The sequence below is a fragment of the Squalius cephalus genome, assembly GCF_949319135.1.
Source record: "Squalius cephalus genome assembly, chromosome: 23".
NCBI classification, from domain to species: Eukaryota; Metazoa; Chordata; class Actinopteri; order Cypriniformes; family Leuciscidae; genus Squalius; species Squalius cephalus.
Window position 1 is genome coordinate 17,426,795 of NC_137144.1, and position 22,558 is coordinate 17,449,352.

At 37.1% G+C, this 22,558-nt stretch overlaps 1 protein-coding gene across 1 annotated transcript; it reads left to right on the plus strand.

The window, feature by feature from the left end:
* The first annotated feature begins 2,033 nt into the window (after positions 1 to 2,033).
* kitlga (kit ligand a) lies at positions 2,034 to 18,774 on the plus strand. Its single transcript, XM_079858846.1, has 10 exons — positions 2,034 to 2,822; positions 12,779 to 12,886; positions 13,508 to 13,564; positions 13,660 to 13,815; positions 14,289 to 14,499; positions 15,069 to 15,104; positions 15,987 to 16,075; positions 16,171 to 16,283; positions 16,529 to 16,585; positions 16,672 to 18,774. Exons 1-9 carry the CDS (start codon positions 2,808 to 2,810, stop codon positions 16,557 to 16,559), a joined length of 816 nt encoding a protein of 271 aa, XP_079714972.1. The 5' UTR covers positions 2,034 to 2,807; the 3' UTR covers positions 16,560 to 16,585; positions 16,672 to 18,774.
* The last annotated feature ends 3,784 nt before the right edge of the window (positions 18,775 to 22,558 follow it).

Consider the following 22,558-nt stretch of genomic DNA (forward strand, 5'->3'; position numbering starts at 1 on the left):
TCCCAAAACAGATTCCAATTATTTACAAAGAGCAGTTTCTGCTCATTGCACCATGACATTAACCATTCATTTAGCGCGAATAATCTACTAAACTTTTCATGTCCTAGTCGGTACGTGGGAAGCAGTCCTGACACAATGATCGTTGTTTCAGGCGATGTGCTGCGTACCGTATCGATCAGAGTCCTGAAGTCTTTCTTCAGAACCTCCGTCTGGCGCAGCCTGATGTCGTTCACTCCCGCGTGTAGGACCACAGTTCCGACGCGCTCGTCACCGTTCAGAATCTCGGGAACGCGAGCAGCGATTTCAGAAACACGAGCACCAGGAAAGCAGTGACTGTGCACCTTACTTTTACCTGACGTAGCGTGGACGTGCCGAACGATGGAATCGCCAGTGACGACAGCATCGCGTTCTGTTTCGCGAAGAGGGGAGAAACGATTTTGGGTGGATATCTCGAAAACCGGGAGGGTCGGAGAGAGTCTTGGTCTAGACCTGACTCGCGTCTTCCGCTGCGGAATCATCCAGGCTTCGTGGTGGCGTGTTGGAGCCGGAGTGAACGAGACCATGGCTGATCGCGACCTCGGCGCTCGGGACCGATGCTGAGAAACGCACGGAGTAGACGAGGTCGGAGTCAGCGGGTTAGTAACGTTAATCACTGATTTGTGTGCATCGGCACGTGATGTTTCAAGAGCTAAACGCCGGTCTCTCAGCTCAGCTTGTCTCACTAAAAGGTTGTGGATCTGTTTCTCAACAGCTTCCAGCTCAGACTGCAGTGCGTGCAGCTCGAATGTGTCCTCACCTGCACCAAAAGGTAGACTACTTACATCTGATATATTCGCCATTTTAACAGATGGACAGTAAGTTTGCAGCGACGCTACCAGTGATGCTATCAATATTAATACTAATTTATGACTGAAGTCTTGGATATAATCCGTCTTTTTAGTGGTACGGGTGTAGAGTAGACGCACGATGGGCGAAAAAATGTTTGTTTGTAAGTGAGTGTGGAGAAGACGCGTTCAGCCGTGATCCACAGGAGTAACCTATAAGAGTATCCAATGTTGGATCACTAATAGGCTTGAGACGCGTCTGCTCAACAGTCCGCGTTGTAGCTATGAGGTGAGGAAAAGTAGAAAATGTTCGTTGTAAGTGAGTTTAAAGAGAAAAATCAAGAATTATAAGTTTCAATCCACATTGAAACTTTACAGTAGACTGTACACCAGATATCAAGCGAAGCCAGTGTTTTGCTACAGTATATCATTCTAGTAAAGTGTATTAACAGTATATTTAAATGTTGCCCACTGTATGTATGTCATCTTGAATGTTCAGCTATTAAGTTTTATTATTTTAAGTTTAGAGAATACAATTCAAATAAAGCATTCGGGGTGCTCTCATTGTGTGGTATAGGGCAGGATGGGGTAAGATGGGTCAGTGGATAAGCTATCACCTCCTCGTCTGTCTATCTATCTAGAACCCTGAGCTGAGATTCACATGACAAAAAAGTGACAAGTTTTTTATTTATTTCAAAGAGTATTTGCTACACTGCAGGTAGAATTCATTTTGTGATGAAGTATATTATAATAATTATGGGTTATGATAAAAATCATTAAGCTGGCATTTATGTGTATTCAATCATAAAGTCAAAGGGTAATCTAATAATGTGGTCTAAGTTTAAATGAAAAAGAAATCAATTTTAAGACATCTTGCCATACCAAAAGTGGACGTTTCTGTAGAATGACCCTTATATTTTAAATGTATTTATCAAGTTCAACTAATATAGCAAGCTTTGCCTCTAATTACAGGAACTTTTAGCCTTCAAATAACTTTCTTTAAAATAACTATAATAAAAAAAAAGACTTTGGAATGGGGTTAGTTTAAAAAAATAAATAAAAAAAACCGTTAGCCAGAATACTGCACTACTGCTGTAGATGTCACTGTTTACCTCAGTGTTAGCACACGTCTGTCACACGTCTATAACACAGACAAGTGAAACACGTGTGATTTGATCACATGAGATTTGCACAAAAACTTCAAATAGTGCAGTATGAAACCAACAAAATCACTTAGCTGCTAGTTTACACTCAATTTCCCGTTGGCGAAACTTTGAATGGTCTTTTTTATTCAAACTTTGAATACATTTTTTACATTTTCCATTACAAAATCTAATTCAGCCGTTTGTTTTGCTCTTCGTCGTCTAGGTTAAGACGTTTTGATATATCGCAAGCACAGGAATAATAAGATGCCGTAAAAACGCTCCCGGGATGGAACGTTTTCCAGAAAGATACCAAAAACCACATTTCTATTACGCCTCAGGGCTAAATCACTCCAGCGCCAGAGACTAGCTACAAAACATCTTACAAACTAATTGCTGTCACGACGAGCCATAAACAAGTGACCCCATCCTGTGAAAATTAGCAGGAAAACATCTCCGTTTAAATAAATCTCAACTGGACGTTTGTAGGCTATGGTGATTGTGAAATCGATTGAGTGAGACCCAGGGCAGTAGACGACCGAGAGAAACTGGGGTGGGCGGGAGTGCGCAGAAGTCACACGATAAAAAGGCTTTGCTCTTGGGAAAAAAACTCTTGATTCTTTCCGCAGCCTTCCGTTCTCCATCGTGCGGTATGAAGCGTCTACCTGGATACTTACCATCATTACGCAGATTTAGGTGACTTTCTTTCCCTCCCGACTTGGATTCTACTTTATGATGATTTTGGATATGTACCTTTGGGATGAAGAAAACCCTTTCCCTGCCCGCCGAAGTAAGATAAAATAGGGTTTCGCTGACATTGGAGTTACTCCTCTCGTTCCATATGAAGAAGTCAAACGTAAGTGAACGGCTTTTGCTTTAACGCGAGTAATTTGGCGTGAATCACATGTGATTTGCATTTGTTTTTCGCTCCGTTGCGCGTGCAAAACTGCGCTGTATGCAGAAGATAACTGGAGGAAATGTAAATGAACACAATAGCATGTTTATATTACAACACATTAAAGCGATAGTCTTCGTCTTGTCAGACTTTCTTGCATCGAATTTTAAGTCCGCATTTAATTGACACAATCTATTTTGTCATTTCCTCTCAATAGCCTATGAATTTTCAGAGTTTGGTCAAATGGTCGAAAGTGCAATTAAATGATCACCTTCAAATTGTTTGAAACATTTAAGGCAGGAAATAAGCTTAAGTTTTCGATTTCATTGGGATAAACTGTTTTACAATGGTGCGATCTTATCAAACGTTCGCCCTGAAAAAAAAAATCAGCTTTTTATTGACGTTCAGTTGGCTATATTATGTCCTCGACTATATGTGGAGTCCTCTTGATGATATAGCTTATCTGAATAATATGACAATTAAAACATGACAAAATGAGCGATAGATATAAAGTCCTCGAAAACTGAGATAAGAGCAAAATAACTATGATAAAACTGAACGACCTTTAGACATAGGCCTACACAGGTGCTATACATTAACATATTTTGTGAAAACTAGATTTTCCTGATACGTTACTCGCTGTCTTAGACATGTTGTACAACGGGAACTAAGCCAGTGGAAATGGTTTTCATTGACTGTGGGGGATATTTAGTCGAAATGCATCATGCATGTCTACCAGCATCAACGCTTTCCCTCCTTTCTTTGAAGTGAACTATGTCAAGCTTTGCGCTTGTCTTTTATTTAGCCTACTGTAGCCTACATTATGAGCATTCACCTGAAAAACATTTGCCATGCTGTAAGGATATTTTTACTCTCACATCAAGGCGGCTTAATCTATAGTGATGTATGAAGAGCAGACAGAAGTCATTCTCCTTGCACATTTGCCATGCTTTGAATTTGCATTACCTCTTTCTGGGAGTAAGGCAGTTTTAAGATGATACATTGGCATGAAATGTTGGAACATTCACTTGCTTCAATAAAACACTTTTTGAGTAGCCTACCATACATAATTCATTTCAACTTCAGCAGTTTTCATCTGCACTCGTAAAAATAAAGGTTCTTTTTTTTAAATTGAAGAACGGTTAGCATCCATGGATCCTTTCCATTTCACAAAATGTTTTTATTATAGTGGAAAAAGGTTTAGATTATTAAAATCTTCTTCTTCTTCTTCAAAAAAGGTTCTTTCAAGAACCTTCAAGGTAAACCAAAATGTTGGTTCTTTGGCATCTCTGCGAAACCCCCCTTTAGAAACTTTATTTTTAAGAGTGTGCCACTATATTTGAATATCATTGCTTTCTTGTTGCCATTATCACTTGTAACATTATTACACAAAATAAAGTTAATCATTGGCAAACATAATCACAGGGAAGCTTCTCTCATACTGTACACGTGACAGCAGGGCCGGACTGGGACACAATTTCAGGCTGGGAAATCCTACACCCATCCAGGCCCATTCTATGCACCCAAATAAAATTTAGAAACACGGACAACACTATTTTTTCCTAAATTACATTTATTCGTCTAAATCCTTAGGCTGGGGCCATGTAAAATAATTAAAGGCTTTCTCTTGAACGGTATCCTCACTTCCCTTTTCCTTCTCTTCATTTTCCCTAATATCTCTCTGTCTCTCCCTTCCACCAGTATCATCAGCCTCATACACTAAGTAAAGTGGAGTACTAGTGTTATATATATATATATATATATATATATATATATATATATGTATATATGTATGTATGTATGTATAAAGTGTGCATATTTTTCTTGTATCTGTCTCTTCGTCACCTGTCACTTGTTCTGGCCTCATGTTACAAACAGAACTGTCTCCACCTTGGTGTAAAACAACCATCTTATTGTAATTTGTTTGCCCAGAATCTACATTTATTTGAGTAAAAAATCAAAGTATTATATTTATGACAAAATGTTGTTGTTTTTATCTTAAAATTACTTAAATATCCAACATTTAGCAACACTAGCCTATATTTCATACAATATGTAAAAAAAAAAAACTAAAAAAAACTAAAAAAACTTATTTTGCTTCTACATCTCACTCCCTGGCTGAATGTGTGATCATTGCACCACAGCTAGTGCTAGGTTGACTGTCTGTCTCCACCTTCATTTGATAAAAAAAAAAAAGGAAAGGAAAGGAAAGGAAAAACGTTTTAAACCTCACAAATGGGCAGACATAATTTTCTAAATTGTCTAATAAAATGTTATTGCATTATTTTTTGTTAATGTCTGCATCACTCCTGTCTCCCTGCTCCCAGTACATAAATGTTAATATTTGCCTGCTAAATTACACTAATGTAACTTTACACTAAATAATATTAATCTCCTTTAGCATACAGTATTTTGAGTGACGATAATAGGGGCGCTATACCGCTTACATTTGCTAGCATTTCAATACTAAGTTAACTAAGAAAAAAGTAGCCTACAGTATAAACAGATGAAACTGACCTGCACTTGAAGCCCTGAACAGGTCATTCATTTTGCATAATTTTGATGCTTGTTCTCTGAGTGCTTTCTTTTTCGTTGTCCTTTCCCTCTCTGCTCCACCTGGCCGTTTTCTCTCCATCATCGGGTGATGCTCGCATTTTCTGTTTAACCGTTTGGCTGAGGCTTAAAGTCGAATCGTAGCCTTGCCAGTCAAGACTAACAGATTCATGATTTTATTTTATAATAATAATTTCATTGAATGACGAATTCGAAAATGATCAATGGTAAAGGTAGTAGTATAAAATAATAATAATAATAATAATAATAATAAAATCAAAAAAAAAAAAAAAACGCTGGCTGGCAGCAGGCCAAATTAGTCGCCAGGCCACCGGGAATTCTCCCGGTGCTCCCGATGGCCAGTCCGAGCCTGCGTGACAGTTTTGATTTTTGATCAGGATTGAGACATTTAATCTTGTGGTTATTCTATTAGAAAGAATTCGGTGTATGAGGAAAGTGTGTGCAGTTCCGTTTCAGTGTACAGTATTCTGTGGCTGCAGTTAAAAAACCTAACCTAGTATGTGAATAATCGTTGAACTCATTTTTTTTTCCATCACCCTTGACATACAACGGCCCCTTTGCCAAAACTTATGCACAATTATGTGCAACATCTAGCATGAAAGCAACATCTAGCATGAAAGCAAACACCTTCGATCATGTGCCAAGCCCAAAGGCAAAAGTAAGTGACAGTTTGCAATGTGACTATGAGGAAATATGCTATGCAGCGAAAACTAGCAATCTTGAAGGAGGTGAAGATTGGGGATTTTGCATTATTGAATTTCCTTCTCTTGAGTAACTAATACCAGATTTCTGTCTGGTATGTTCTTCACATGTCCACATGAAGCACACACTACACCAGTGCTTCTTCCTGGAAGACTCCATTGTAGAAAAATTGTGAAATGTGCAGGTATTTTGACTGTTGACATTCTTGAGTATATGGACTGTATTATATGTACAAATGTGATTTGTGTGTTTAACCTCTGAAATTAGACAAGGAAAAAGGTATATTAGCACCTCATTGCAAATGAAATGAGCTATTCAGTATTGTTGCTGTAACTTATGTTGTATAGCATAGCATACCATAGCAGTAATTCCATTCATAATCTTTAAAACTGGTTTTAATGACAACAAATCTTTTAAGACACGGCTTGCACGAAAAGCTAGATTTTTTTTAGCAATGGCGTATGCTTGAGTATAAGTCATAAGTACTTTTTTTAATTTAGTAATTTCAATTTATTTATAAAAGCACATTTAGTTAGCAAATCCATGGAAGGTCCTGTTACTGTGCAAAAGTCTTAGTAATATGTTATAAGTAATAAGTCTACCATATGTTAGTTAATATGGGATGTTGCAGCATTACTGCAATAAATACATAGGTAATGTGTTCTGAAAATATATTTAAAAACACACAGATGGCCTGCATTATTTGCAGTGCTTTATGGGATGTGTTGTCCATCAATTCTCTCATAAATTGGCTATCATATATCGTTGTCTTTTCCCATAATTTAAATACTTTTACTTCAAATCAAATGTTGTAGATAACCATTTATTGAATCATTATTTTAAATGATTGTTGTAGTCTACTAAATAAGTGAGGATAGGAGCAGGCTTCACTCAATGCATATATTTATAAACTTTAAGAGTGCTGGCCTGGATAATTAAAATACGTGAAGTAGGAGAGAGGCCACACCATGCATATATATACTTTTATTTTTATTTGCACAAACGTGTCTGTGCAAATAAAAGTATATGCATAGTGCTGCCTCTCTCCTACTTCATGTAGTCTACTAAAGCAATAAGCCATTTTCCTCCCTAAAATCACTGTAACGTATATAGCATAAAAATTTTTTTTTTTTTTTTTTTAAACTGCAGCAATAGCACTATAACATGTGAAGACAATGTTTAATAAAGAGTTATTATTGATGGGCATTTTGGGGTATATGGTGGAAGGATCTTGGTAACAACAGATTTTCTGGATTTTGCTAGAAATGTTTTTGTGATGCAGTTAAGTAATTTTGCTTGTGCTGTAGATGAACGATACTGTGTTGTTGTGTCTACGTTTAAGAAAGTTTATGGACTGTAAATCTGATTTTGTCATATCAGATGATTCGACTGTAAACATCACTGATGAAGGGAAGGTTTTTATATTGTGTAAAGTAAGAAGCAGAAGTCCATAGGCACTAAATTAACCACTAACCCAAACACACAGAGTCAGTGTTCAGACAAAAAGAAAATGGCACATTAATAAGTTAATACATAAATATGTGGTTTGAAATAAGAAGATAATGTATCAGAAATTACCATTTGTGTTGTGGGTTGAACCAAAATTTAATGGAGCATTATCGCCAACATCATTGCAGCCATTCATGAAGGCTGTTCACCTATTTACTTTGTTTCCATATCCTTTTAGTCCTTATATTTACCTGGCTTTGACACTGGCTAAGCCTAGTCCAAATAAAAAGGTTTTCAATAGCGGATGGCCATTTACAATAAAGGGTGAAACTTCATCCGTGTTTGGAAAGAGCTTAATTGTATAATGGACTCTTTAAAGTGAATTGAACCCAATGATAGAAATGAAATCACTGAACCGGCAAATAAATCTCTTGCTTTCATTGGCACACTTTGTAAACTGAATGGCAAGAAAATTAAACTCCGAGCATATGATATGATCCTCATTATTTTTTATTATTTCTGTATTATGTGTTCCATTTGTCTGTTGTTTTACAGCAGAAATTGGTATACCCCAAGCAGCTTTTCAATGCCATGGCTCAATTAGCGTCATTTCATGGCTCAAATCAAAAGTAATTTCGCGTTAATATCGTTGCATTTCTTTTCTCTTAGAACTGATTTTCTCAGTGTTCTCCTCGAAGCTTTGGGTGGGTTCCATTAGCATAACTACTTTTCTTGGTTAGTTCCTGAACAAGGCCTCCTCCCTCCAGGACAGGCTATTGCCCAGGCTATTGTTATTTTTGCTCCCACCCAGTCATAGAGTCCCTCTAAATTAGCTATCAAATAGGCAGATCACATTTCATTGGACTCCTGTGGCCTGCAGCCCTCTATTTAAACACTCATAAGGGGACAGTGCAATTGATGCTGCCCCAGCTAGTGTAAATCCGCTATGTCTTTTCCAATTGTTTCATTTGGTTTAAGATGTTTAGCAGCACCCACTGACTTTGACTTAACTGACTAACCCCATTGAAAAAATAATAATACGAAGCACAGAAGTGTAGAGTCATGGGTGGTGAGGAAGAATTTGACATTCTTCTGTCTTGGCAACATGAGAAAGCACATATATTCTTTGGGACATGTGATAGCATCTTTAGCTAGTGTTTATTCGGTTAGCCAGAGGTTTGTAAAGTGCACCTGAATGGACACAGGCAGTCTGAGTGCAATTTGTTGAAGCAAATTTGATTTGAGTAGTTTTTGAGTGGATACTGGTCGCTGACTATTCAACAGAGGCTGAAACGATTATGCTAGTTTTCCGGCCACTGATGTTTGTCCTCTTGCTATTCTGGCCTGCGTAAGTTGATCACATGGTTTTACAAATCTGTCTTCCGGACTCACATCTGGTCACTTTTTTAATCAAAATTAAGAGACTGTATGTTCAGAATCTTTCATCTTTTTCCTTGTAGAATGAATTGTTAGCATTTGTGGCATTGCTAATACGCAGCTAGCTGATATCAGTCATTGGGATTCTGCTTTTATTTGAAGTGTTAGACTGATGTACACCATGAGATATATAAGTAATGACTGTGAAAAGATGAAAAGAAGGAAGATAGATGGTGACTAGACATTTTTCTGGGCACCATGTGTTACACTGGGCTCTGTTCTCACTAATAAGATTATGTAGTGAATGGTACATTGTTCAGAATGAGCTTGTACGTCTGGGGAGCTTGCAAAGTTAATAAACCCTTGCGATCAAAGTGTCTGGTCAGCATGACTCTGGTGATTATCTTATTCTCTAGCCGAAAGAGTTACTATAACATGATGTTCAAAAGGAAGGGTTGAGTTGTTGCTCTCTTTTTTGTCACTGCCCTGGTGTTTCTATCAGCTCATGGTCAGCCATAATGAGATATTGTTCTCCTTTGTCCAGCTAAGTGAAAGTCACCTCTTTCATTTAATGTGTTGTAGCTAACACTTTCAAGATTTCTTTGTTTATCATTCAGGGGTCTGTACTGTATCCTATCAAAAGCCTGTTGATTTAGACCAAGAGTTTAAAAGAAATGCGCACTTGTGAGTCACATTGCAGTCACATTGCAGGATATGACGCATCTATTATGAGGTGGAAAATGCAATTACAATATAGTGTCCGATTTTACAATGTGACTACATCTTGCAATTGTAACTTTACAATTATGAAAAACAAATATTAAATTGAGATATAAAGTCATGTTGTATACTTTTGCAATTATAAAGAAAAAAGCTGCAAAAGAGTCACATTGTGAAATAAAGTCACAATTACAAGAAACAAAGTCGCAATTAATTTGTGAGATATAAAGTCACGTTGCTGGATATAAAGGGGAAAGTTGCAATTGCAGTATATAGAGTCACAATCCAAAGTCACATTGTGAGATATAATATTACAATTATGAGAATTTGCAACTGGGATAAATAGAGTCACATTGTGAGAAATAGGCCTAATACTTTTTATTTTGTCTATAAGCTACTTATAGAGTAGAATACCCCTATTTTGGATTAAAAAAAAAAAAAAATTCATACACAGAGCTCTTTGTAATTAATTTTTTTTAATCTTGGAATCATTTTTATCTGTTATATTTGACATGTTGTTCAGTTGATCCTGTCAGTGGTTCACTTTGCTTACACTATATTGATTTATGACAGTCAGCGTTGAATTTGAGCACAAGTGAGTTTGAATGGTTCGCATTTAAATGGGAGACAGACGAGGATTTGTTGTTGTGTCCAAAGTACTTGCTCAAATCGTAGTTCTTTCAATGAAGGCTCTTTAAAATCTTGGAGGAAGTCAAATATTGGATGATTTAACCAATAAAACATCTGGGCTTCCATATGTTGCTTCAGTCACCAAATTTCAACAAATCCTCCTCATCTGGTTCACGACACGCAAGAGCCCTTTACAGTCTGCGATGATGCTGTCTGAAAGACTTGCTACAGATAAACTGCTTGTTTGAGTGCGTACTAAATTCCAGATGCTGTGTACTAGCTTTGTTTACTTGGTTTGCAGTCCAATAATTCAAAGCAAGACCTAAGCATTTACATATGGTTAGTCTTATTTATAGTTCGATGCAAATAAACATGCTCTATTTAACCAGGTATAAGGAGAGTTGGAAAGGAGATATATTTTTGTCTTTGAATAGAAACTTACGATTATTGCATCATTTTCATCTTATAAATTTGTAGATTTGCTTAAAAAGTCTATGACCTGCCTAACAGTATCAATGCATGTCAATTTAATGTGAAATCATTGATGCCATGATGTAATCGGTGATGAAACAAGGTTCTTCCTTATTGCTGTAGGTAGGACTTATTTACTTTTCATGTCAACAGCTGAGACCTTCCAAACATGCTCTTCAAGAAAAAACTGGTAGCATGGAATTGGAGATAGTTTAAACTTGTTATCTAGTGTTAGTGAGGTAGACTAGTTTATCTAAATTTTCTTATATTTAATATACTTTAATTCGCAATCAGGAAGGAATCAGGATATCTAATGAGAAAAAGTGTAGAGGTGGATTTTATTTTATTTTATTTTGAACAATGAAAAGTATACATTACGTACGTTTACGTAAAACAACAGCTAATTAAAATGTTAGTTTGCTAAAACTATTACTAAATAAAATGCTAGTTTTCTTAAAAAAGGCTAAATAGAATGTTAGCTTGATTAAACAAGCTAAATGGAATGCTAGTTTGTTAAAAAAATGAAAACAATGAAATGTTCATTTGATAAAACAATGGCTAAATAGATTGTTAGTTTGATAAAAACAACTATTAAATAGAATGCTAGTTTTTTGCTATAAAAAGACCAATAGAATGCTAGTTTGTTAAAACAATAGCTAAATGGAATCCTAGTTTGCTAACAAAAGACAAATAGAATCTTTGTCTAAAGTTAACAATGGCTAAATACAATGTTAGTTTGCTAAAACAATGGCTAAATAGAATGCTAGTTTGCAAAGTAAAAAAGACTAATTGCTAGTTTGCTAAAACAAAATGGCTAAATTGGATGCTAGTTTGTTAAAACAATGGCTAAATGGAATGCTAGTTTGCTACAAAAAAAAAGTCAAATCGAATGTTTGCTAAAACAATGGCTAAATACAATGTTAGTTTGATAAACCAAAGGCTAAATAGAATGCTAGTTTGCTAAAAAAGAAAAGAAAAGACAAATAGAAGCTAGTTTGTTAAAACAACGGCTAAACAGAATGCTACTTTTCTAAAAACAACAGCTAAATTGAATGATAGTTTGCTAAAAAAAAACACTGCTTGCTTAAATAAAAGACTAATACAATGTTTTTTCGCTAAAACAACAGCTTAATAGAATGTTAATTTGGCTAAATTGGTTAACATTATTCAATAGCCTGCACAGCCTTAGTGATGTCAGTAAAAAAGGAAAGTTTTTGTTACAGAGGAAAATTATTGCATGTTAATGTAAAAATTAACTTTGGAATTGCATGAATCATTCACAATACGACAAGAAACATGAATTAAGAAAGTAAATAAGGTCATTTTTGATTCATCCACTTTACACAAGACCCCTGCATTGTGCTCTAGCTGTTTTTGAACTTTTTTAAAATGTAAATGCCTCCTGAGAAATGCATTTGTTCAGGTCACGTGATCCCAAAACCAAACTAATTTTCGAAAATACGTAATTGCAGAGCATCAATTTTGTAATTGTGCAATTACATACATTACAAAGCATCTTGCAGCTGAACAGCCTGTCCTCGAATGATTCTGCTCTTCACCACTGTCTGCTCCCTCTCAGAGCAAAGCTGAAACTCTTTATTTTACTGGCCCGTTTCTCCTGACAAGGCTCATGCATTGTTTGTCTGGGATCACCCTTGTAATCAGGTTTAAGAGCAAATCTGCCTCTTGTTATGCAACAAGCTCAAATCGCATGGTCTGGAAAGAGTAGAGCAAAAGCTTTAAGCTCTAAGCCACCATGGGACAACCAGCTTTATAGCGGCGGAAGGGAAGGAGAGTTTGCTAGACAAAAACACTCATTTATTCTAGTGAACCTGACCCGGATATTCTTAAAATAGCAGTGAAAACATTTTCCGTTTTGCCTAACACTCCTCTAAACAATGAGATTATAAATTAGGACACAGATCTGTATTATTAAAAGATTTCAGATATGATCTATTAGTCTCAGACTGATCTTTTAATTCTTGTTTTTTCAGATTTGGATATGCACCTGTGTCCATTTATTGCTGTACATTACAGTTGCTGCCTATTCCAGTGAAATAGGAAATCCCATTACAGATGACATCAGGAAAATTTCTTTGTTGGTAAGAGCTTGGACATTCTTATCTCTCCAGTGCCGTGTTTTTCCTATTTTTCTTCTCTTTTTTTTTTTTAGCTTATTTTTTGAAAGACAACAGCAAAGGCTGATTTATCGATGCTCAAGGGAAAAGAGCTGAAATTTATTTCATGTGTGTTGGAATGAAAGCTGCAGACATATGGTTCAAAGTATGATAATGGAGTCGTATACATAAAAAAAAATGCTTTTCTGCAGACAGCCTCTTTAGAAACATCAAAAATCATTGGCCTGTTGAAAGTATTATTGAGTTTATCGCTATGTTACAACTTGTGAGTTGTTTAATGGTATTCACTTTCCTTTAGCAAAATATTTATGATGCCAAATCACTGGCGTGCCATTTGCTGAAAGGTTGATGACCAGAGATTAAAATGTAGATCTTTTAAAGTAAATATGTGACATATGTTGGTGGTTTTCATTTCTATACTTAAGCCAAGGTTATAAAGCAAATTACAGTAATTCCTTGTTTATATTGTGGTTACTTAATAGTAAATTTTCCGTTTTGCATCTTTATTGATGATCAAATGACCATGTGCAGTGTTGTCTTTGGCTCTTAGAATTGGCTTTTTATGATTTATTTCTCTCCCATTAGAAACAGAATATTCCAAAAGACTACAAGATTACAGTACGTTATATACCTAAAGAAGTGGTGAGTTGTTGTTATTCAATCTTCATTGAATCATTCACAGCAATAAAAGCGAGCAGGGTGATAATGAAGTAATGTCTTTCATTTTTTTCTTCAAGAGTGGTATGTGCTGGGTGAAGCTAAATGTATTTCACTTGGAGGTGAGCTTAAAAGGCCTGGCGCAGAAGTTTGGGAACATATCCTCCAATAAAGATAATATAGGCACTTTTGTCCAAATACTGCAAGAGATGCGGTATCACATTGGACATGGCTTGGTAAGTTACCTTAACCAAGTGATACCAATAAACAACTGTTTTTCATTCAGCAATTTTGTATACCGGTGAAATTTCTTGTATGTTTTATTATTTTGATATATTTGTCTTTTCAGCAATAGTTTCTAAAAAAAAAATGGTAGCACTTTATTTTACAGTTCTGTTCCCCATGTACATACTATGTGCTTATTATAGTAATTAAAATAACTGGGCAATAACTTGGTACTAACCCTGAACCAACCCCTAAACCTAACCTTAATTAGGTGTATAATCCATGTAGTTATATTACCCAGTACAAGTACTTGTACTGTAAAATAAAATGCAACCAAAAATTAAAAAATTTTGGTAACCAATGAATAATTTTGTGAATATTTTTTTTTATTTCTATTTAAAACTATCTTTAAAACCAATTTTTTAATTTATTTTTTGGAAGTAAAACGACAAAATTTTTCAACTATTTTTTTCTGTACTTTTAGGAGGATTCAATGCTAGAATTCGAGTGTCATTATGTAGAGGAGATGTGGCTTACGGCAAAGTATTTTGAATATGTGGAGGACTTTTTCAACACTGCCAATTCGTCGAGAGAGGCCGAGGATTGCGAGCCCCCGCCATGTCCCACTTCCACAAAAACAACAGTAACGACAACTACAACGGTGTCGACAACGTCAGTGCAACATAGTACAAATGGTGAGGCGCATGTTATAACCAGTCTTTAAGGCCTTTGTATAATTGTTGTCTGTGTCACTTTTTAATGAAGCTATTGAGAAACTGCAGAATGTTGTTTGTGGAAGACCGCCCATTTGCAACTGAGGTTTTAGATGTTAACACCCGCTTTTAAATCATATCTCTTGTGGCAGCTTTGGTTGCAATTTTGTGCATGTTGCGTGTGTGCGTGGGTGTATGTGTGTGTGTGTTCCATGCCTTTTCAAACGAAGCCGCTGGACAAAACAAGAGAAGGCAACATGTTTTTGTCAGCCCTATTATGACAGAGTCTCAGCTGAGTTTCAAAACCAAGAGATGCTCCCTAGTGAACGGCATGAAAGGGAGAACAGAATCGAAGTCCAATTGTCACCATGTTGATTACAGAGCAATCTTCAGATCTTCCCAAGCGCAAGCTCTTTCTTTCTAAAAGCGGACAGATCAGATCTTTCATGGGGCGGAGAGAAAAGGAGATTGTGTCCGACTTTTTAAGCATCTAACAATGAACGGTTTCTATCTGAGACTTTTAATGCTTCTCTGTTTCTGGCTTTCTCTAGAGAAACGTAACGGTTTGCCTGATGACCCCGAAAAAGGTGAGATATCACATAAATGTCTTCAGTCATCACTATTGTACGCTTCCAAGGGATAGTTGATCCAGAAATGAAGAAAAAAAACATTTACTTATCCTCGTGTTGTTCCAAACCTACATGACTTTCTGTCTTCCCTGGGACACAAGAAGACATACGTCTATTTTCCAAATGATAAAATTGAATAGGGAATAAGGCCGTTTTTATGTTTTGTGGGGGAATCCAGGAACAACATGGAGTTGAGTAAATGATGACAGAAATTTTATAAAAAAAATTAAAGGTGCACTTTGCAACTTTTGGCTCTCTATAGCGGTTAAAAAACCAAAACTGCATGCATTTTGCGGAAAAACATTGTTTTGGTTCGGCTCTGCATGAAGCCAGGTCTAAAGTATAAACACTTATAATAGGCTTAGCATAGTAAAAAACACGTTTTGGTAGAAGGATTAATGATGTATAGACTATAGATTATTTAAATTTTGTTCATTTTTAACAAAAAAAGTCCATAGTGTACCATTAAAACATTTGAGTTAATTTTTCATTTTATTTGAGGTAATCTATTTCTTTAACATTTGTTTAAAGAAGACACTATCTATTGAGGAAACAAGGAATGACATTTATCTATCGAGGACACAAATAAGATGATGTTGAGTAAATCATGACAGAATTTCTATTTTATTGTTTATTCTTTATTTTAGTTTTGATTTGATTTTGGTTGATCCATTCCTTTAACATTTATTTGAAGAAAATTGTCCAGCTATGTAGGTCAGGTCAATTAGTAATAACAGACAGATGTACTCTGTAAGGATCAAAGGTCATCTTGCTATCTGTCACTGTCTAAAGAAGTGCATATTTGTAAACCATTATAAAACCAGTCTAATTTGTCTCTAGGGGCATTCCTTTCGAAAGTTGTGGAGAGCAGTCTCATGTCGCTCCTCGCCATCCCATTCATCGCAGTGGTGGTTTTGTTGGTGTGGAAGGTACGTGCGGTGGCTTGCCCTGCTGAGCCTTCAAGATAACAGCATTTTCACTTCATGTTCTGATTGGGATTGTTTTTTGTCCGTTTGTGATGCAGATTAAATCTAGAAGAAACGCCCCCCAAACTGAACGGAGTCCAGAAGAAGGTCCTGCCCTTTTCTCAGGAGAGGAAGCCAGTGTACCCCCATTAGATGTGGAGATATCTGAAAAGTAATGTTTGCAACAGTCAACAGTCTGTTTTTTACTCTTTCATTGACCCTTAAAATATTTGGATACTTAAGTTATACTTCAGATTGGGCACTGCCTAAATATAAATCACATGAAATGTCACTATATGTGGTTTTATCCATTTATATAAACATTCTTACACGTATACACTTTAAGTGTGGCTTAAGTGGCAAACATTTTTGGAATTTAGTTTTGTACTCAATTGTGTGCTGATTTTTTTTTTCCAGAAACAGATTAAATATTATCATGGCAGTGTAAATCCAGCCCCATCTTAAACAACGCAGGTGAATAATGATTTAATGAGTTCTTAAAATAGTATTAACTTAACCTACTTTAACACAATCTGTTACTGATGTATCAAATTTTACAGTCACTGCTTCAGATGGCACAGGAACAAACAAGCACCACCTCCGAAAGATTCTCTTACTGAACTTCTAGCTGTGAAGGACACATACAGGCCTGAAACTGCTCTTTGAGAACTGATGCCCTCTTATCAACCACTGCTGAACCCATTGGGGTAGATACGGTTGCTCCTTCTGAGAACTTCTGAGAGTCACACTTCATGCTCTTTAACACTTCCTTCTCCTCTCGGAGACCGCAAGGAGACTGTGCAGGAGGAATTAGATGAAAAACAGAACGAAAGCAACACGGCATTGGATTCACCCGGAGATGTCAAATAGCCAAGCGCATTTTTTCGAGCGCAGGATCCGCAGTTCAGAAGGAGGGCAGCCATATTATTGCTTGAGAGCAGATGGCTATCGAAAAGGAGTTAAAGCAGAATCGACTACCTCCAGCTGCTCTGGTCCATCTCCTTCTTTCTTTCTTAATCCTTGTTCTCTCTCTTTCTTTTGGTCTGGGCGTCCAAATAGACGCCTTTTCAGTTTTTTTGAGTGCTTGAATCAGTAAAGTCATTTTCAGATTGTATCATCTAATTTGTGAATTGTTTTTATTATCACTATAGACTGGTGGTGTGGACTTAATTTATTTATTTTCTGAATATGACATGACATCTGCATGGCATCAAATATCCAATGAGATGAACAATACACAATCATCTCTACCTTAAAAAATATCTCGCAATCCTTAATCGCTTGTGTACAGTAAACCCTACGTTCATACTAGCTACAACCTTGTAAGTACCATTATAGCTCCTCATCTGATAGATGCTGTTACGTGAATGACTTTTTAATGCTATATATCATATATTAAAGTCTTTTCAGTACACCCGCGATTAATGCACTTAGTTCCGCATTACAGCTTTTTATAAAGTCTGTTGCAGTGTTTTTGAAGTCATTCTGGTGGCTGCTAATTTTATAGACGACTCCGCTTTTGTCAATGGTCATGAGAGTTTTATAGCTTGTAGATTTTGATTTAGAATAAAAATCAGATTTTTATGCCATTCCAGAAGCAAATTTATTAAAATGCATCAGTCAGACTTAAGATCAAAACAAACTCAAGTAGCGTTACGTCAAACAAAACGGTACACCACAAACACCAAAAAAACAACTTATTCGAATACAGAAATTCATTGGTCCTTTGACGCTGTCGGAAGATCTTGCTAACAGTACAAACAAGTAACCGTAATAGAAAATGTACATGTATGCTTCTACTCAAATTTTTGTGCCTTTTAATAGCATGGCTCTCCCTGTAAAGATTATTTTTGGATAACCAGCCATATATTTATTACGGAAAAAAAATTATGTAATAATGTTATTGCACTAGTCATATATATATAATTAAAAAAAAATCCTTGAGGACATTTCAGATGACTTTCCAAGAAAAGCATAACACAATCCGGTTCCGGCTTCGGTCTTCTGCTGAGTACGAAATCAATTTATGCATGTTGACATCTGACGTCTTGGCGCTTAATCTGTACATACTGATTTATGATAGCTACAACTCATATAGACAAGTGCTAATGACTTTGAGACGAAACTCAGTGGAGATCAGATTTGATTTTATACCCTGCTTTCTCAAACTGGTTGTAATGATCTATATCCTGTGTTGTGGGGAATAACCTGTTGTCTGCCCAGTCTTTGTTTTTTTAGTTAGAGCACGACAGTTTTTAAGATAAAGCATGTAATGTGAAGTTGACATTTGGTAAATAATATCTTGTACCGGTTAAGGTGGATGTTTACAGAGACTCGTATTAACATTGGCAGCGATGGAAACGTCTCTCATTGTAGTGTTCTAACAGTTTTCATGCAGTTATTCCGACAATCTGAGTCATTTTAAAGCTCTCGATGGGGCATGTCAGTGAAAACGATTTACTTTTTCCATCAGAGATTTTCTGTAAACTGCTTTAGATCGTCTCAGTGTAGTTCAGGGCAGTGCTGGTAATGTTACAGCGTGAGGTCACAGATGATAAACATGCAATATTCATTTTTATGCTTTGAGTTCTCAGTCTGTCTAGAGGGTGATGACGCTTCCTTTGGCGTCTTTGTCGGTGCCCTGATAAGGAGTCGATAAGTAATAGTGACAGAAATGCTGCACCAACTTCGAAAGTGGGAACATTCCTACATGTTTTATGATTTTTTTGTGTGCATATGGCATCCCGCCCAGTCTTAAGACCCCCTGAATCACAAACCATAAACCATATGTGAAATTCCCACCACTGCCCTGTTGGCGAAGTGTCGGAAAACACTGTTGCTCCGTTTTGTGATGCTGAGATCTGAGGAACGTACAAGGGAACCATTTTTTTTTTTCAGATTTGGCACGTCCCAACTGCCGCAATTGGATCCTGCATCATATTTGTAAGACTGCAGAACACAGCTAGTCAGGAAGCCAGTCAGGGTGCCAAAAGTAAACAAGGAATTGTGGCCTAGTCATTGTCTGGGTGACAGTCTACTATATTCTGTATTTTATATGAATATATGCAAATATATGTATGAGATGTGAATAAAGTACATTTATCCACCATTGCTGAGGCTTGGGTGGGCTTACTTCTCATCATGTCTAATAAAACCATCATAATGACAGTTGTGCTGTCTGCTTTAATTTTGCTTTTTAATATTGTTGATAGTTTCCTGGTTTTGACTTTGCTTTAAAAATGTATGTAAAATCCATTTGACGAGACGGTTCACTCATTTTCTGACGCTCATGTTGTTCCAAACACACATTACTTTCTTTCTGCAGAAGGAAGTATTCACTTAACTTCCTTGTCATCCATTGTAGGTCATGAAAGTTCATCAGAGAAGTGGCGGATAATTTTTTTGAGTCACATCTTTTCCACAAATTAATTGATCTTGAATCCTAAATTATTCAGTCAATTGGAGTAGAGTTTAACTATCTGACTCCGTGATCAGGTTGCAACGAATTGAGAAATGAGTAAAAAAAAATTACCGCACAAAACAATTGTATGATTTCAAAAGACTTGCAATATAGATGTTTATTCATATTGACCACTTTTATGATGGTTTGATTGAACCGCAATGACGAATCATCATACATTTTCTTCACACTCTTGAAAAATTTGGTTCCCATTTTGTATATAACGTCAAAATTTCTTCTTTTGTGTCTCATGGAAGAAAAGAAAGAAAAAACATGTAGGTTTGCAATGACATGGGGGTGAAATAACAGAATGTTGATTTTTGGCTGAACTCTTCCGTGTAAGAGTGTGTGAACTTTGTTGATCTTTGATGTTTACTAGGAAATAACATGTCATTATCACACAGTAATCCGGTTTGGGATTCAAATTTCATTCAAATAAAACTTTCCTCTTTCCAGTTAAATGGAACAATACATTTGCTATGTAAGTATCGTGAGGCTTTTTACAAAAGGCATTCCAAAGAAGATTCATAGGGTAAAATCTGCTGGCAACATTTTTAATAGTGTTTAAAATTATTTTGTATTTCAGAGCCATTTAAAAGTCTTGTTACCATTCCAGTATGATCAAGCTCCACAAGAAAAACTGTTTAAACACAGAAACTGAAGGAAAAGAACTTTTTTTTTAAAAGCACTTGATGTGTCATATGAATGTTCTTAATGTGACATAACCCAAAATTGAAAAATCTGTCATAATTTACTCACTCTCATGTCGTTCCAAACTTGTATGATTTTTTTTATTTATTATTTTTTGTAGCTTATTGTTTTGTCCATATAACACTAATGTTGTTTTGGACCCCATTGACTTCAACTGTATGGACAAAAATTGTGGACACACTGGTTGAGAATGACACTTTGGCCAAACTATCCCTTTAAAGGGTTAGTTCACCCAAAAATGAAATTTCTGTCAGTAATTACTCGCCCTCATGTTGTTCCAATCCCGTAAGACTTTCGTTCATCTTCGGAACAAAAATTTAAATATTTTTGATGAAATCTGAGAGCTGTCTCACTCCTCCTTAGGCTTCTATGTTATTGAAACTTGCTGGCCCAGAAAAGTTAGTAAAGAGAATGTTTACTACATTCTCAACACAGTACAACCCAGATGCACTGCACTGTTACACTATGTGCACACACCAGAGGCCCACATTGAAGAAAATGAATAGTTGAATAAAGTCGTTATTTTTGTTTGTTTTTGCGTACAAAAAGTATTATCGTCGCTTGATAAACTTATGGTTTAGCCACTGTAGTCACTTGGACTATTTTAAACATTGTCTTTACTAACTTTTCTGGGCCAGCAAATTTCAATAACATAGAAGCCTGTCATTTTTAGTCATTTTTGGCTGAACTAACCCTTTAAGTGCTTTAAATCTTGCAGCATCTAAATCGCCCAATTGGTTCGAGTGTGTTTATCGGCCCAACTACAAGCCTGTGGGGTGAAACTGCACTATATTTAAGATAAATGATCACATACCATCAGGGATTCATTGTAAAAGTTAGGCCCAAGCTAGCAAGAAGAACGAGGCAATGAAGCTGTTTTCAGTTTACCAGCCATCGCTTCCTATGGTTATCTGGATGGTGCCTAATATAAACCTGCTGCATGCAAATCCTCCAGCCCCTTTTACTGTTCCCTTGTTTACTTCCCTTGTTAATTTTGCTCACTCCTGAAGTTTAAAACCTTAGCAGTAAGAAAGAACGAGCAGCGAGTGTTGTAGAGTGGTGTAAGTAAGAAATAGCATAAAAGTCTAAGTCATTCGATCTTGTTTATTTGTGCAAGTAAAGGATATATGGACAGTCATCTCTCCCTCCCATGCATGTGTGGGCAGCGGCGCCCCGCTGCGCAAATATGCAGGCGCTTCAGCACGCTACAATAAACTCTGCTGTCTCTTGAATCTTGAACCCAGATTGCAGAAAGCATAATATAAAAGATAAAAATGGAAGCGATTTTGCATAACAGTCTACGGCTCGGTCTCCTCTGCCCTGCTCGGCGGCCCCCTCGGCGCTCTCGCGCCGCATTAGCGTGGGTTGGTACGCTGGTTGAGAGCCCAGGCAGATGACACTATAAGCCTGTCCCCCTGAATGCCAGCCTCTCCTGTGACAGTACGTACATTAACAAAAAAAAGAGCTTTTGAATGTGTGACAAAGGTCTTTATGAATTTAAATTGTGTGCGTTTTTTCTCGGCGGTGGGAATCGGCACAGGACCTTAGTCACAGGTCATGTGGTTTAGGGTTACTAAAAGCCTCTACCAATAGAGTTGTGTTGCGCGCTTTTTGCCCTTTTACAAAGCCCTTTCTGCAGCCGCGAGAGAAAGCACTCACCCCCAGGTGGGGAGCGGAGACGGACGAGTCAGGTCCCTGGAGGCCGTAACCGGAGGCTTATCAGAGCCCGACGTTGTTCTGTAATACTCCTGTGAAAGGCCTTCTCTGCCACCTCCCAATAGCCGCGTCTCTGGGCAGAAGGCTGTAATGGAGATCTCCGTGGCCCCTCGGTTAGCAACCAAGGAGCGAAAGGGGGGTCTGTCTCAGGATGAGGCATCCTGCTCCAAAGCTGAGCGGGGACGATTGGTGAGATGACACGTAGGCGTGACAGAAGAGAGGAGAGGTCCAGTGAGTCAGAGGAGAAAGGCTCGGGTTCTCCTCAGGGGTCCCCCGCCATGAAGCGTCACCTCACGGGGGCGCAGGTGGACACGCCCGGCATTCGAACGCCACCGCATTTCTCACAGGCTCCCCGAGGAGTGCTTGTGTCATGGCTCAAAAGGATTGGATAAAGACCAGGAAGGTTTACACCAGTTCAATGACATTCAGATTTAAACCAAGGCCTAGCCAATTCAGCCGAGATGAGTAACCTGAGATTTGCTGATATGACTATGGCGAATATCCTACATGGTCGGATAAAGATAAATGCAGTGTTACCGTGTAACTATGAGTCATGCCAA